The 17,389-nt window shown below is 37.0% G+C and overlaps 1 protein-coding gene across 1 annotated transcript in view; it reads left to right on the top strand.

Moving 5' to 3' along the window:
• The window catches only part of ADCY2 (adenylate cyclase 2), a 204,549-nt gene that overhangs the window by 159,129 nt on the left and 28,031 nt on the right, over positions 1 to 17,389 (top strand). Inside the window, exon 16 of the mRNA XM_063163008.1 lies at positions 11,485 to 11,622. Coding sequence (XP_063019078.1) covers positions 11,485 to 11,622 — 138 coding nt within the window. The remainder of the gene's footprint in view (positions 1 to 11,484; positions 11,623 to 17,389) is intronic.

The raw sequence follows: 17,389 nt of genomic DNA, 5'->3' as shown, positions 1-17,389 counted from the left end.
TCACTATTTGAGCAAACCATTTTGCCTTTCAGCATGTCTCTCAGTTCTCAAATAGATCCAACATAGAACTCCATTTATAAGGATAAGGAGTTTCAGGCTTTGTAACAAAGTGAATGCAATCTGCATATGGCATCCCCACTTCTCCTTCTCTGTCTTTGCAAAAGTTCACATAGAGAAAACTGGAAGATCTTTATAAAAAAGCACACGGAAAAGACAATTACTTCAGTATGCAGTAAAACAGTATGACAAGGTAGTTAAAGAAAAAAAACAGAGGAAGCAAGTTTTTATAATTTGTCTCTCTTATGAGGCTTATAATTAACCAGGGCATTTTTAAAATAAAATATAATTAATATACATTTCAGTTACCTTTCCATTAAGTTAGGGACGCTGCCACTGCTCAGGAATTAATCTGAAATATAGTGCAACGATATTCTTAAATATTTTTAATCATTAGAGTGAGGTCTTAGAGGTATTGCTATTACTTAACCGCAAAAATTAGTTCTCATGTAATACTTGACTTCTGTTTGTTATTGACAGTGAACTGAGAGTAAAATGATGAAGTTAGAGTACTACTCTTGAATAAGCAAATTTTAAAAAAATCTTTCAAGGAAAAGCCAACCTTTTCCTGTAGGAAAAAGAGGTGCTAATGAAATCAAGAAGTGCTGGCAAATACATTCTCCTGAGGCTTTTATTCATAGTATTACTTAGGAGAAATACAAATACATTTTTCTGCATTTAAAGGGATGGCTAAGAAATATCCCAAGTCAGAGTTGTAGATTTGTGCCATTTGAGTTATATCTTACACCTATTTTCAGTGCCTTTTTGCCCACATCACATAAGTATTGTAAACACTGTAAATAGAAATGGAGACCTATCATTTCATTTCTGATGACTTGCCAGTTGTCATATTCTAACATAACCAACTTGAAGAGGAGTTATTTATGTCCATGTCTTTGTGAGTTCAGCTGCTCTAATACAGAAACTATGCTGCTAAGAAGATTTTAGAAAGTCATGACCATAGTTGATGCAGTGTTGTCTTTTTTCGTGTGCATGGATGTAGTTCTTAAGGTGACAAGAACCTAGGTCTTCCCCACAAGGTGGGAAACAGCTAACAGAACAAGCAATAGGTTTGCCTTTCCCTTGTTCTCTCCCTAAGATTTCTTCCTTTGTGTCAAAATCCAAGCATTGTTTTGCAGCTTTAACCACAGCGACACCCTATGTTATATTTTGGTAGCATATTTATTGCTCTATCTGACCCATCACTGTAAATGGTTTTGTTTTAAAAGAAAAGTCTAAAATTTCAAAGAAACGAATAGTGATATCTGAATTTTCACACAACAGTGCAACTGTTAACAGTAATCAGGCTTTATCATCCTAAGGCTGAATAGGTTTGGGTTTGTTTGGGGTTTTTCACTCCTCTTTTTCTAAAGAAGTACATTTTGGATTCCCTTGTAGAAAGCATGTAGTAAATATAGACTTGCTTGTGTGTACATGCCCTTGCACACAATTTACAGAGTTTAAAATCACCGAATATCTCTCAGCTAAAAATGCACCAAAAAACCTGAGAATGTTTTGTGCCTGTCTGATCCTGAGAGATGAAATGGGGTGAGTTAACTACCAGGCACTCAGCCAGCTGCTCACTCACTCTGCCTCACTCAGAATGATGGGGTAGGATATTACAATAAGAAAGCTCATGGCTTGAGGTAAGGCAGGGAGATCACTGACCAGTTATTTTCAGAGAAAATGAAGACTGAACTTGGGGATAATTGCTGACATTTATTGCCAATTAGGATAGATTGGTGTTGTAAGAAACAAAACCAAACATTAAAGCCACACCATTACACCTCCCTTTCCCAAATTTACCTTCACTCCTCTGCTCCAGAGTCCTCTACCTTCTGTCAGCCAGTACAAGTAGGGGAGAGTGGTTGGTGAATAGACATTCCTCTCTGCTGCTCCTTCCTTTTCCAATTCCGCCCTACTCAATTTTAAGGACTCCATAGGCTGCAGTTCCTTCAGGAACATCAGCTGCTCCAGCACAGGTCTTCCATGAGCTGCAGTATGGTCATCTGCTCCAGCATGGAGTGGCTGCTCCTCCAGCCTTGGGGTTTCCTCTTCTGTTTCTCTTTTTGTGTTTCCTCCTCCTCCCTCTGCCCAGCATTTTGGGCTTACTCTTGCTCTGTCTGGTGTTCCCAAGGAGCCCAGCCAGGGTCAGGCCTCACCAACAACCTGAGCTCCAGAACTGCAGTAGCAGTCAAATGTTTACAGGATTCTTACAAGATTTAGAGTGGGACCTGAAGTGCCAGTAGAGACAGCAAAATCTAAGTTCAGTTTAGGACACTTGGATATCACTGTGTTATATGTGCTTGTCTTAGTACTTTTGACACTTTGCATTCTCAGTCTTCACCTATTCCAAATGGCTGTAACCACCACAAAGTAAGTCCCCCAAAAACCAACACTGAACAAATTTCTCCGTTTGATTTTCATTTCATTGGCAAAACAAAAAAACTCAATCCAGACTGTAATGCTAAAATTACTAGCTTTTATCGAATTTAATTGCAATATTGTAAGAATAGATTTATGCTCACTGTTTCACTCTGAGTTTATTAATTGATTCTGCTGTTCAGCAGCACTGCAGCGTGGCCCAGCTCCGTCTGGGGTGAAGTGATAATTCAGCCATTAGAGAAGAATAGGAATCTTTCCATCAAATGATGCAGCACCGTAGCAGCACAAATAAGGGTGTTACAGACTTCCAGAGCCTGTCTTTGTGGCATCCCCTGCTGGTCTTGGGCAAACAGGCCAAGGGCAGGGATAGCTGACAGTTCTCACAGAAAGTCATTTGCCCATAGGCATTAAACCTTGCTCAATCCTAGCTAAAATGGCATATATCCTGAAACTTGAAAGGAATTTACACCATCTATATTCTAATTATTTTTTGTGCCTATTAATTTTTTATTATGTTTTGGTTTTTTTGATAGTCACAGTATTCAGAGATACTCATAATCTTAAAGAGTACGAGTATTTTTTGTCATAAAGATAATTTTTATCTTATTTTTTCATATTTTAAATGTAGGCCTTTCTTTTTAATTAATTTTGAATATTTTCTTTGACTTTTCCTTGAAGAGTTTCTTTCCCAGATAGAGGGATAGAGGACAGTGATTGTCCTTTAGCTCATTTATTTTCTGTGTCTCTTCTCTTTATCTTCTTGAAGTACAGATGAGTTCATAGAATGCATGTGAAATGCCTCCGACCTGGTAAGTGTTAGATGTGTTTTACCTCCCGCTGTGAATGCAAGGAAGCAATCATCTGGTACCTAAATGATACCTTGGAAAATGCAATGCATTCAGTGGGAAAAAACCACACTAAGCATGCAGCAGAAAGATCTTTGATGTAGCTGAGGTAGCTGACCAAAGAAGTATTAATCTCAAGCAGATGTTATTTATGCGTTGTTCTTTATGCACTGTCTCAAAAATCTGTTTGCATTACCTGGGACATACTTGCACTTAATTGATGTGACATTGTCTTTGTGCCAGTAACATTTTATTATTATGAATTTTTTTTGCATATATTTATACCTTGCAAACTTGACTACTTAACAGAGAAGATAGAATTAATGTCGTCTCATTTGGACATGTTTATAGTCTCTCTTAGATGCCCAATTGAATAATGGAATTAGAAGAACACACTACCAAGAGAATAGACAGCAGAAAATAACTGGCTTCACAGTCGAGAAAGATGGTTTGATTTGAGGTTACTGAAGTCTCTGACAAAGGGCAGCCAGTACATGAGCCCTATTCCTGCTAGAAGAGGGCACATAATTTACACCACATCACTGCATACAGAGTGTTCTTTCCCTTTTTTCCGCAGGGGTCTGTATTTCATTCTAAAGTAATTGGCATTGGTATTTAGGTAGAGTCATAACTAAAGCATACACATAAGATATTTAAAAGCTCTGTAAGGAGAGGAATGTTAGCACCAGCACTACTTGGAAATTATTTTCAATCTGGAATTTTACCTTTGAAATAAGTGTCTTTTAATGCAGATATAGATGAAAGATCTAGGCCCTTTCATTTCTTCAATAGTAAGGCTTTGCCTGTAAATGAAGATTAAAACAGGGATGTTTAGGCAAGGAAAACCTAAAGAGGCACTTTGGCACCTACAACAGGGTCCATGAAGGAGGCTCATCAATCCCAAAAGTCATTCTGATGAGTCTCTAGCAGAGGCACTACAACAGCAAATCCATCACCACTTAGTTAAGTACCATGTTCAGGCTTCAGGAATTGTTCTAAGTGTACTGACGCCATTAACAAAAAATCCTTCTCCTCACTCAGCTTCTTGAGTTACATGTTTACAACATTAGTTACATGATTGAAGCCAGCTGAAGAATTTCCTAACTTGGTGAAAGCCACATTCTTTATGTCTAATTTGCCAAAAATTCTCTTTTAATAATTCTTTAAATCTAACAATGCTGCCCTTTAGTGTTTTTTGCCCATGATGAGATTGTAAGTTAATTTCAAATACCCAACTGTGCTTCCAAGTGTAAAAACAATTTTTCCTATCATTATTAAAAAGGCAGGAAAGCAGAAAGCATCCAGATTGTTTTTAGTGGTCTGTACATGTATTACCTGAGAGCTGATACCTGTGATGTGCTAATACTGGAATATAGGCTCAGATCAGAGCTCCTGTTGTGTGAGACAGATTTTGGATGGTACGATCTCACTTGGAGGTCAAGACTTGGCCAATGTAGAATGCAGCATTTGGAAATCCTTCCTCTAATTCAGTGCCCTGAGCATTGTTCTTAAAATGTCATTCAGGTTTGATTCTTCTCAAAACTAGTGGCCCTTAAATATTTCCTGAGAAAAATTAAAACCTTGATGGGAGGGACTGAGAACGTCTTAAAGTAGGAGATAACACAGTGATTGTATGTTTTCTTGAGTGAGGAAAGCAGCACAGGAAGTGCCAGGACTGAACTCTGACTGCCTAAAGGCATATTTGTATTTACTGTTAGATAGTCACAGTTGTTAGAAATTTATCTGTTATTAATTACCTATTATTAACAGACATTTAGAATAGAGACTTGACAAGGTAAAGGCTTTGTCAAGCCTCTGTGGTGGGGAAATGATGCCTTAAGTTTTCATATTTTTCAGATTCTGCACTGCCGTAGTGTGTGACTCTGAACTTTATATAGCCTGTTACCAAATTCTCTCCACAGTTTAGTTAGACAAAACAATCCTTTTCCACCCTGAGAACCAAGGACTTAGTCACAGCTTGGGGCACAAAAAGTGTAAACAATGGCAAATTGAGGAGAGCAAATTGGGAAGATGGGACTTCATAACCTGAAGCTGTAATTGGATAATTAACCCCAGTATATCAATGGACCAAAACTTATAAACCGATCATCCATCTCGCATCCATCTCGGGTCCATCTTGGGAAGAGCTATGGCCAGGCTCTTGTACTGCCCAAGGTGTATCCTTTAAAGGCCTTTTAATAAATACCTACTAAATTCCTTCTTAACTCTGTCCAGCCTCTGTTCCAGGTCAGCCTGGAATACTGATGTGAATGACGCAGCTGAAGTGAACCATATGGCCATTTTAACATGACCTATTGTAAAGGATAATTAACACTGCAAAGAATGGTGGAATTAAAAACGTAATGCTGACTTTAGTTTTGGCTGTTATTTCTTTATTCAGGATTCTAGCTTTTGTCCAGTCACTTGCATGAGGTAGAAGTTGAGTAGACTTTTCACCTGGATGCATTTTGTATAATTCAAAATTCCTGGCTTAGACTTACAGATACCACCATGAAATTAAAAAGTTTGGTGTTACAGTACTTGTTTTAGAAGTACTTTGGTCCTTTTTGTCAACATTAGGAGCATTAATAAGAATGTAAAGTAAAAGCTTGTGTCTGTACAGCAAAATCCCCCTTCTCCAAGCTTAGGTGAATGTAATTTCTGTCAGCAAGTTCTTGGGGTTTGAACTTTGGTGTCTTCTTCAACTCTGAGAGAAAACAAGCATGTAAAAAATCTGAATTTTGTTTCTCTTGATTGCATTCTTTGAAGCATCGATATTGGTAAAATATAGAGTTGTGTTTGAATGCAAAATGAAAAGAACAACAATAGAACTATAGAAAATCTGATTCACTGGCTTTCTGTAAATAAGAAGTTTTCAGTGAAAATGTTCCAACCTCAACTGGCATCTGAAGGAGAAGTGTGACAGCTCTTGAAACACTGTCTTTCATCTACAGCATAGCTGTCACAATTAGTTCTCGCACCAGTTCCTTGATCCCACTCAGAAAGACAGCATTCATCTTATTAAATGCTGAAGTAGGTTTTTGTGTGTGGAAAGACAACACAGGATACATTTTTAATGTCCTGAATATTCAAAATAAGTTATTACTCATTATCATGCTGTGCTGTCATATCAGATTTAACATGTTCAGATGAAAAGGTAATACATTAGTCACCTCTCATACTACAAATACCTATTATTTCTAGTCAGAAAATGATAAACACTGAACCATATTCTGCAAGCTCCACTTAGAATAAACATTGTGATACTCTCTAATGCTGCTGAGATCTGATGTTTTATCCTCCTTGCATGCTTTCAACAACTGATTCTTTCTTTAATCTCATTCTCCATTTTATTCAGAAAATTGCAAAGGAGACATAACACAATAAAAGTGTATGATGGAATCAGCAAAATAAACCTGCCTAAGTCTGCTTTTAAGAGTGGTTTTAATGATTAATCTCACCCCTCCAGTTCTGCTTCCAGGGATTTCCCAGATTTTCAGCAGTACTGAACTGCTGCAGTAGTACTACACATGGACTGGATCTGGACTGCTCAAAAGTGAAATGAAGTTCAGCAAATCTGTTATTCACACAGAGAATTATTATTCAACAGTGTATTTTTTCATGTTTTCCATGGAATATCTACTCAATGGCTTAAAAATTTTTAGGGTTTTGTCACAAGTTTTCCTTTCAGGACTCTCACTGGCTTAACAAATAAGGTGGGAAGGGCAGATGTGCCAAATAAACAGGGGTCTTCCCCCCCCAGAACTCAGAGCTGTGCATTAAACAGATTGGTAAGAAATACATCACTCTGTTGTGCTTCTGTTTGACAAGTGGAAAAAACTACCTAGAACTTAATTTTTAAAGTTGCACTCTTAACATAACTCACATTGTTCTTCTGGCTAGAGCCATCAGTGTCTTGTAATTTTAGGAAGAGCAATGGAAATAATCCCTCTTATTGATTAATCACACTGTCTGAATGATATATTGTTTCCTGAAATTTCTGTTGTTTTCCAGGCCTGTTCTAACTGATAAAGTTCCTTTTTTTTTGCCTTAATGATATCAGAAAAAAATTATTTGAAGAAGTGTAGAGATTTAGCCCAATAAGTTCCTCCTTGCTGAAATATATTAGCAAGGTCAGATGATATTGTTCAAAAATCTTGTAAGCAAAGAAAAATTGGAATTATTGCAAGGCATTTTAATACAGAAGCTACGTAAACCTGTACCTGTTTTCCAGACACTTTGAAAACAAAGGGAGTTCTCAGCAATACATGCTGTTCTCAGCATGGGCATTGCTAAGTAGTCTCAGCAATTCTATACTATAATTTTTTTCAATTATTACTTTCAGATACAAAGAAAGTTCAAATTTAACAATTGGAAGCACTGATGTTAAAGTAGAAAAGTTTGAAAAGTCACCATCAATTGATGCTGACATTCTTGTACTTAGATACTGGAGTTCAGCAGAGATTTTTTTCTGTGTGAAAGTTAGTTTTATCCTCAGAATTAAGATAACACAAACCATTAAGATAACAAAAATTGTTTATGTGAGTAGAGAAAACTCAATTGACATTGTGTAGCACTACTAAAACACAACTTTTTTTTCCAACATGGTTTTTACATTTTTTACTGAGACATAATTTTTAAAGTTTTGAAATTGAAAGTAAGGGCTGCTAGAGCTTGTTGAGCCTAGTGGAGGTCAGGAGCTGGGAAGTGCTCCTTCCCAACCCACTGAAGCACAATTTGATGGAATTCAATCTCAGGGAGGGGATCCTCCTGTCCCACTCCCACTGAAGTCTGAGATGCAACCTGTAGTGAGGCTGGGCACATGTTCCCAATAGGAAAATGGGCGTACACTATACACAGAGGAGCAATCACAGAGATCCATGGACAGAACAGCTCTCCTGCAGCACCCATGTAACAATGTGCAGCACCCATGTAAACATGATCTACACTGATGGTCTAGTTCCTTCTTTCTGGAGAATCAGGTCTGATGGGACACACACTTCCTGACTGCCATCATCCACAGGCACACTTTCACTCGTGGGTCTGGCATGTGGAGTTTTAGTCAATACAATATCCATACCCAGGCTCTGTCCCCTTTGCAAAGTGACTAGCTCAGCCCTTGGGTCTTTCCAAATTCAGATCTCCTGCTTGCCAGCCAGTTCTGTTTGAATTTTCTTTGTGTTTGCACACACCCTGTGGGTCTCCTCGGGGACTGGTCTGAGACAGCTCAGCTCCTGACACCCTCAGTTGTACACCTACGTGATCTCTCTCCAGTGGCACCATCCTGTGCCCCTTGCCATCTAGTCCAGCATGAAGTTTGCTGCTATTCACACGCATGCAGGCTCAGAATAAGGACTGCACTTACACCTACACAGAGGATGGTTAGAGACAGAGTTCAGTAACAATATGCAATAGACTCATTTAGAAAAGTGTTCACCTGCATCCATTTCCTTTCATCCCTTCTTGTCACCATCCACCTATATTTGTACATATCTGATCCACGTTTATGCTTTTCTTTCCTCTCCTGTGTCCCATCCCCTAAATGCCATGTAAGTTTTCCACATACCCACAATGCCTTTAAGATATACCATCATGTTTTTCACAATTCCAAATTTCTGCCCACTAGCAAAATTAACTATCCTGTGCTAGCCTGGTAGCCTTTTAGGCAGGAATCACCCTGGAAAGGAAGATTTTTTCCAGGGCATCCTGGAAAGGAAGATTTTTCATTGAAGGTTCTTGGTAGGTTTCCCATCAAAAATCATGACTGCAGCAACCTCTTTCCATCATCTTACAAGCAGCAAATTCAGTGGCTTCTGTTTATGATGTTACTCATCAACTGTCATTGCCCTTTTGATAATCACCATTTGTGTTTGATTTGATTAGCCTCTCATCAGGTAGTATAAACCCTGTAAAATTCATAATACAATTTATTTTGTTTAGAACATATAATTTATTTCCATCATTCGCTTACTTTCTTGGAATTTCGAATCGTAAAGGCTTTCTTTGAATGGTCTGTAATGTAATGTAATTCAGAAAGAACACAGTGTACAGCTTCATATATATATATATATATATATATATATATATATATATAAATAAAACTTCTTAGCTATTTTATATTCCTAGTGCTTTTTCAGTGTACTAGTGTACTTGTCTAGTTTTCTGTGTCTAATGCAATTTAAACTTATCCAGCTGCTTTTAAATTTCCAAGAAAATCACAGAACAACGTAGGTTAAGTTGTAGTAAAGCTCCAGGTGAGCTATAATAAAGGTAAAGAGTAATTAGGGCACGATTTCATGACTGTTTTAATTTGCCATAAATCCATGCTCCCTGACTAATTGGGTTTTAGGCAGACTAGACAGATAACTGAATGATTCATTTTCACTCGGATCCATTCCCTGCATCCATCGGGACACCTCCCTTCTGCAGCAACAGCAGCAATCAATACTTTGTGCTTTTTACTATATTGAAGTGGGAGGGATGACAAATTTTTTTGTAAAATCTATGTGTAGTTTCAAATTATCTTGAAATTTGCTATGTACTTAGGACTGAAGAACAAGGTTGGGGAGTCAAAAAGACTTTTGAGCAGGAATTTTTTGTTCAGAAATGCAGATCCTTTGAGTTTATGTTTTTGGGTGGGTTTTTAGTAAGGGAGAAGAGTAATGTTTATATAAAATGTTATGTTTATATAAACATATGTTTATATAAACTGCCTGATATTTTCCCTTTTTTTTTGTCCGTCCTTAAGATTCCAGTGATTGTTTTGACCTTCCTGGAACTGAATTCAGAATCTGTCCAATTCAGTATGCAAAACTCCCTGTCATAAATGGAAACAATATGTGAAAAAGCTCTGCATATACAGTGGATTTGTCCAAATAATGTATAATTAGGAGCAAAGTATTTACGTGCAGAATGATAAAGATTGTCATGCAAAATACACCCCACATGTAGGGTAGTGGTGTAATTTAGCATGATGTGCCATAGCTATTGAACCTGAACAAATAGATCAGTGCTGTAAAATAAGTCCTATGTTTGGTAGTTTTTCGTGCTTGAGTTCCCATTTTTGAGACTTCCTGAGCTTGTATATCTGCTGATGACTGGGGCAAGGGTGAAAACAATATGTAAAGCCATCTCAGATAATATTAAGTAAATAGAAAACACACGTTGAAAAAACCAATTAATTTTGTGGGATTGTCATGTTCCTTAAATTTTCTTTGCCTTTTTTACAGGAGTTTGCATAAAACTGAATTTGACATTTGAAAAGGGCACAAGATGCTTCTAGGCAACCTTATCTCCTCATTGCTAAAGTTTTGGGAAAATTAATGTTTATTGGATGTGTCACAAATCGTTGTTTATTCTTTGTGAGCCGCTTGTGCCTCTAGGCACCATGCATGTATGAATGGAGACTTTGCAATGTCTTCTTAGAAACAGATTAAATGAGTCAGAGTTTTTTATTGTTAATTTTTCTCATTATACAAGAAAATTTTTCTATTCACTAAATATTTTTTGTCAAATTTTACATCCAGTTTTTTATGAAATGCTTATTTGCCTTCTGGATAGTTTTAGGGAAGGTTGTTTTGCTTTGCTGAGTTATTTTCCATTTAAAATAATTATCAAATGAGACTCCAAAAAGATGAAAGAAAAGCCTGAAAGCTTTCCTGTTTTGTGGGCTGCCAGGGATACATCTAGCCTTTATTCTGTGTCAAAGACTTTGCAGAGTCATTATTTACATTTTGAAGTTTCTAGAGGCTACTAAACATGACTCTTTCAATTCAGTCAAGGCAGGTCAGTTCATTTTCAAGGTTTTGATGCTGTTAGAGGTAATGACACTGCTGTCAGCTCTGTATTTTGCTATTATTAGTAGTATGTATTGAATATTTAGTAAGGTATTTGCAAATTATAATTATTTAATGGAAGTGATAATATGGCAGATATTTTAAATAAATTTTTCTTTGTGTTCATGTTTAATCATGATCTGTCATTCTCGAGAGACTATAATAGTTAAATAGTTCTGTGCAATGCTGTAAGATTATTACTGCCCTCAGTCTTAAGATATCTTAATTCTACCCTTGTTTATTCTAATTAAATATCTTAAAATCTAATTAAATATCTAATCTTAATATCTAATTAAATATTCTAATTAAATATCTTAAAATAAAGATCTTTTTTTCCTCTTTTCCAAACTGTTTGCACTTAGCAATGTAGCAAGAAAGCATCAGCTTCATTGTTGTGGATCCTGAAATCATCTGGAATAATTGCAAACCGTCCTTGGCCAAGGATCACTCTTACATTGACAACCACTGCTATAATATTAACCATGGCTGTATTCAACATGGTAAGGGAAAAAGGAGTATTTTTTCCTTTTTTTTTTTGTCCATTTAAGATTTGTTGTTGTTGTTGTTGTTATTCAGTATTTGTTTAGATGTTAAATTTATGGCCTGTTGCCATGCCAGGAACCTGCGTGGTAATTGCCAGAGACAGAAATATAAAGCAGAGCAAAAGAAAACATACTGTGTAATTGAGACCTCTGCAAACCGGATGCTCAACAAGAGCTCAGACCCTGTCTAAATTTGTTAAAGAAAAGTATTATTTATAATGAACAGAAAACAATTAAATCTCAGGTTTGAATTGTGCAAGTCCCTTAGTCATCTGTGCGTCGCTTAGAAAAGCAGCATTGATGAGACAATCAAGTATCTCCTCACAGGATTTGTGGAAGACTTTGTGTGAAACAAACCAAGCTTTTCCAGTTTTGTGATGCTTCTCTGCTGACCCCAAAATTATCATAATGTATACATTATTGGTTTCACATGCTTGATTTTTTTAAATAAGAAAAAAATCAAAGTTACATCAAAACTTCAAAAGTACTGACCTACAAATTCATTAGGCCTTATGTTTGCTTAAGTGACTTCAACCTGTGCTTTTCTCTCCTAACAGAGAAAATTTATGTAATTTTATTATTCCTTTGCAACTATAGAGTAAATTATAGAGAAATCTGTAAGCAATTATAGAGTAAATCTGTCATTAGTTTGCCTAAAGCATGAATCTTAATGATCTCATTTAGTCTGAAATGTCTGTTGTCTAACGGGATGAGCAGTACACGGGATCAAAAGTCTTCCTTTGTTTTGCCCTGTTGGCTAAGGTGGATTCTGTTTGTAAACCTGTGAAAGTGTTCAGTTCAGTTCTGCATCTGCAAAGTGGGAACTCTGACATTTATTCAGGCAATGTTTTCATCACAACATCAATGCATAAACATTCATGTTTCAAGTGAGTGAGGTTCAGTGCTTTTGAAATTGCAACCCTAATGCTTGCTTGAGTTGCCGGTACTTTTGTTACTTAGGATTTATAAAGGACTTAGAGATTGATAATGCCTACACTGTTTTATTTTGTTTTCCCACACTTCAGGGGACCCTTAATCAATCATTTGTTACACTAAGTACTAAACTTGTCCAAATGATGTAATGTGGGCTTTTAAATGTGAACACTTGAAATAGTTGGTAGAATGTTCTCTCCGTTTTATTGTTAAATTTTTCTAGTCTTGTTAATGTTGGTTTTCTCTTCTTTCTTTTTCCTGCTTTGTTTGAAGGAGAGGAGAGAAACACAAAACCAATTCTATTTCCAAACTCTAAAATTCACCTAAGTGAATTTAGTGTGTAAGGGTGGGAGAGGTGAAACTCAAAGAAGCAGTGGCTGAAAATAATATAAAACTGAATATAAATTGACTTTTCATCAGTGAAAGCAGTTAGCAATGGAAACAATTATTCTGAAAAGCTGTTGATTGTCCATTAGCTGAAAACTCTTTTTGAATTATAACCTTTAGCCATGCAAAAGTTATACAACAGCAAAAACTTCAGAGATTTAGTAACTTGTAAGATGAAGATCAGGCTAGATTTTCTCTTTTTCTTAAACTCTGTCAATGTATCAAAAGAAAATAAAGAACCTACTTGGGTTTAAATTATACACTGATTTAGGATTCATGCATATGGTTATTTATTGAGTAAAAAAATGTAAAAGGAGATATAGTCAGCGACTGTTTTTTGCTTAGACTAAAGTTCTACTAGTGCTTACAGCCCACTTCAAACTTGGCCTTCAAGCAGTAAAAGACATTCTAGCAAAAAAAAAGAATTGTTCTGTACATAATTTTTTGAAAAAGGTTTTAATTTTATTGGCTCATGTCCAGTTTTATGTGGACTGAATGTTACAGTAATACCTAATAGACTGTATTTTAAAGTCTTAGTGCCTTATAAGCAATGTTACAAAGTTACAAATAATCATGTTCCATGATATTCATGAGATGGTAATTTTAAGTACAATTCCCACCTTGAAATTAAACCTTAATAGTTTGACTTGCAAAAATGACTTTAAATGTGATTGTGAATTTTGCATTAGCAAATTGTGGGAGAGACTCTGAAGTATCATTATTATATCTCCAAGCAACATGTACTTAATAGCAGAGTCCGTTAACTGCATTTACTTCCATGAGCCATTTCAGTAGCAAAAGGCAAAATGTAGCCATTAAGATTTAATGGAGATAAAGAGTGTCTAACCATGCCACACCTAATAATTCATCATTAACAGCAAAATGCCAAGTAAAACTCAGTCTTCATGGTCAAGGGAGACTGGAGAAGAGTGGGGGTGCAATTTTATTTGGAATTAGCTGTTTCAGCTCATGTCTAAATCTCTTGTTCAGGTTTGAGACGTGTGTAGTCCTGATCAGCAAAGGGAAGTTAAAAATCAGCTAATGTCACATAAATATCAAATAGTTCTGAGCTGAAGGGAGAGGATAAGCATTAGATCTGGTGCTAGATAGACAGTAGGACATTTATCAGTTGCTGAGGAAAGCTGTTTTTGTCAAGCTGATCTGCTTTAAACTGATCAGGAGAAAGAATCCTGCATGGAGCAATACAGGAGGCCCAGAGAGACAGTAGGACTGCATGATTGTGAAGGGTTACTACTTGAAAACTGAATGAATGACTGCAGGCAGTACATCAAATGATTGTGCCTTATCATCCTCTGGGATTCATTAGATCTTAAGGAATAGTGCATGATAAAAGAGTCCTGCGACAGCTCTTGGTTTCAGTGACTTCTGCATCAAATGCATGACTGGTTCTTGGCACAAGCAACAAGATCTCAGGCTTGTACTGTCCCACAAAGTCTTAATTACTCTAACTGTCAGCTTTAACATTCAGGATCATAGAATCATTGAATACTTTGGGTTGAAAAGAATCAAAAGAATCTTAAAAAGTCATGTAGTTCACTCCCCCCCTCGCTCGCCATGTGCAGGGACATCTTTAACTGAATCCAATTGCTCAGTCCTCTCTAACCTGACTTGAGTGTTTCCAGGAACAGGACATCCAGCACCTCCCTGAGAAACCTGTTCTAGTGCCTTACCACCCTCATCATATGTTTCCCTATGTCTGAATCTACCCTGTTTGAGTTTAAAACCATTACCCCTTGTCCTGTCACAACAGACCCTGCTACAAAGTTTGCCCCAATCTTTCTTAGGCCCTTCAGGTACTGGAAGGTCTCCCTGGAGAATTCTCTGGGCTGAACAACCCCAGAACTCTCAGCCTATCTTCAAAAAAGAAGTGTTCCAGCCCTCTGATAATCTTTGTGGCCCTTCTCTAGATATTAGTTGCTTTCCTATCTTTACATCCAGTGAATGCCAACAACTGGACTGTTTCCTCTCAAAGAGCACATGTTTAGGAATGTGAATACTGAGAGAGGTTTGAGTATTTTTGTTCCATTGGTTGTTGTACATCTGAGCCCAAACTGCCTTAAATGACACAAGTATTAGCCCCCTCTAAGTCATGAATGATCCTGTGTTCAAATAATGACAAATAATTAATCAAACCTGCTTTCATTCTCATAGTGGAAAGTTGGTTTCTTTAACAGATCTTCCTTTTAGTGTAGCTGACTCTGTTGGTGAACTTGTATTTTTAATTGTTAAGCTCTTTGGCACATACACTCTAATTATACAACCCACAGTGCCTGGCACATTGAAGACAGTTTTGAATGGTGCCTAATGCATGTCTTTTGAGAAGAATAAATAGACACTGTCTAGAGGTTGGCCTGGCCAGGGAGTTGGAAGGAGAAAGCACAGCTGAAGAAATGTTGTTTAAGTGGTACTTGCAGGGCCCAGTCACAAATCTATTCCAGGATTTAAGGAACTTAAAAAAAATAAGTATCAGTCTAGGTACACTGGATTACCAGAGATGCACTAGCAGGTGAGACACAGCTCTGAAATCATGTTTACAGCAGTTCTGATTTCTTTCAAAGGTGTGGGAAGAGGTAGAGTCATGCTGTCACTGCCTTTATAAATGAGCATTTCTCCATATCTGTCAAATATAAAAATCATGCTGTCTGAGTCTGTAAAGGGCCAGCAGGCTCCTCATCTTTCCTGTTGGTGGGAGCTTTGAACAAGGCAGGGACTTGCCACTACATATTGCCTCTTCAGGGGGCTAGGGATTGAATACATGGTTGCACAAAGACAGTTATGCATTTTCACTTGGCACACAAACTTTCATAGGAAATAAATTATTGAGCAACGTTAATTTGGTCCATTTATGCTACAAGACACCAAATAACACAGATGCATGAGCACTTTGATGTTAAGAAGCCTTGTACCAACTCAGAGGAAAAATGCTCTAAAATTTCTGCTAAATGCATTTCAGTACTTCTGGATTTTCATTATCCTTTTACAACTTATCAATATCTCAGCATCACCTTTATTTAGTAAAAAAATACATAATAGTCTTGGTAAGAACTTAGCATTCCAGGCTGTCCTTAAACCTCTCCTTTTGAGCTTAGGAAGAGGGGGAATATACTGAAATTTGTCATTCTTCACACTGTTCTTGGGGCATTCTTGTGAAGATCTGGGAATAAAAGTCCTGATTCAACTGCCAGACAAACTGTCATTTTTCAAAGGAAGCTGTGATATGCATTCTACACCCAAGTACTTTCATACCTCAGTGGGAAAGATGGCTTCTTTTCTAATGAGATCTAAACTAGTGAATACAGTAGTTGTTGTTTTCAGACAACAAAAGAGATGCACTAATTTGCTTATCCCATGTTTTGAGGGAGGTTCTGTCACCACATGGCTCCCATTGAAAGCAGGTATTTTCATTATGTGAGGCAGAAAACTCACAGCTGAGGATTGCAGGTCATGTGAACACAAGAAAAGAAAACACTGTCAGAATATATGAAGTTAAAATAAGAACATAATGGTAGCATGCTCAGACGTTCCCTGGCAAACATTGGTATTCATAAAAAATACTGCTTTCATTTGAGTCATTTGTGTGGGTGTGACTGCTTAGTAGGACTGAACCTACTCTTACAAAAAATACTATGTTGAAGAACAATATGTATCTTCAAAGCATGATAGCAGATGTAGGTAACTGATGAGAGACAAGAAAGACAAGTGCAAACACATCATTCAGAAGTAAGTGTTGTTTGGCTCATGGCAGGTGACAACACTTCCATATCCTTTTTGTTCTCCTTTTAATATTTATTAATATATGCATAGATATACCATATTTCATACGGTGTTCTGTGTATGCAGGTAACATTTATAGGCCAGAAATGCTTTGTGCGAGGTTCAAAACCCAAATTAAAATGCTTTATTGTAAATTACATATATAAATATGCATGCCATATGTCTTTCTGTAATATAATTGTGTTTGAGTTCTTTATGTTATATAATCTTTGCTCTGGGAACATGCAAAAAGTGGAATTCTGAAACTAAATATTTCATGTCCACAGAAAAAGTATATGCACTGTTAGTGGGATGTGTTTCTCTTGGCAAATGCCCTTGTTACAGAAGTTATTAAATAGCTAGAGGCAGGGAGGGAGAGTAAATCCTCAAAGCTGTCTGAAGGGGATTTTTTGTCCAAAGTTGTTCCAGTCAAAAGAGGCAGGTGAGCATCAGCTGGCATAAAAAGTAACCAAGAAATTTCAGAAAAACCTTAAGTAGAGAAGGAAATAGTGTGAAAATAAGAATAAAAGAAACAGAATCACAGAATAGATGAGGTTGGAAAGGACCACCGTGATCATCTGATCCAACCTCCCTGCTCAAGCAGGGTCATCCTAGAGCACACGGCACAGGA

The sequence above is a fragment of the Melospiza melodia genome, chromosome 1 (genome assembly GCF_035770615.1).
Source record: "Melospiza melodia melodia isolate bMelMel2 chromosome 1, bMelMel2.pri, whole genome shotgun sequence".
Classification (NCBI taxonomy): domain Eukaryota; kingdom Metazoa; phylum Chordata; class Aves; order Passeriformes; family Passerellidae; genus Melospiza; species Melospiza melodia.
Note: the sequence above shows the minus strand (reverse complement) of the source record. Positions and strands in the feature narration are given on the sequence as shown.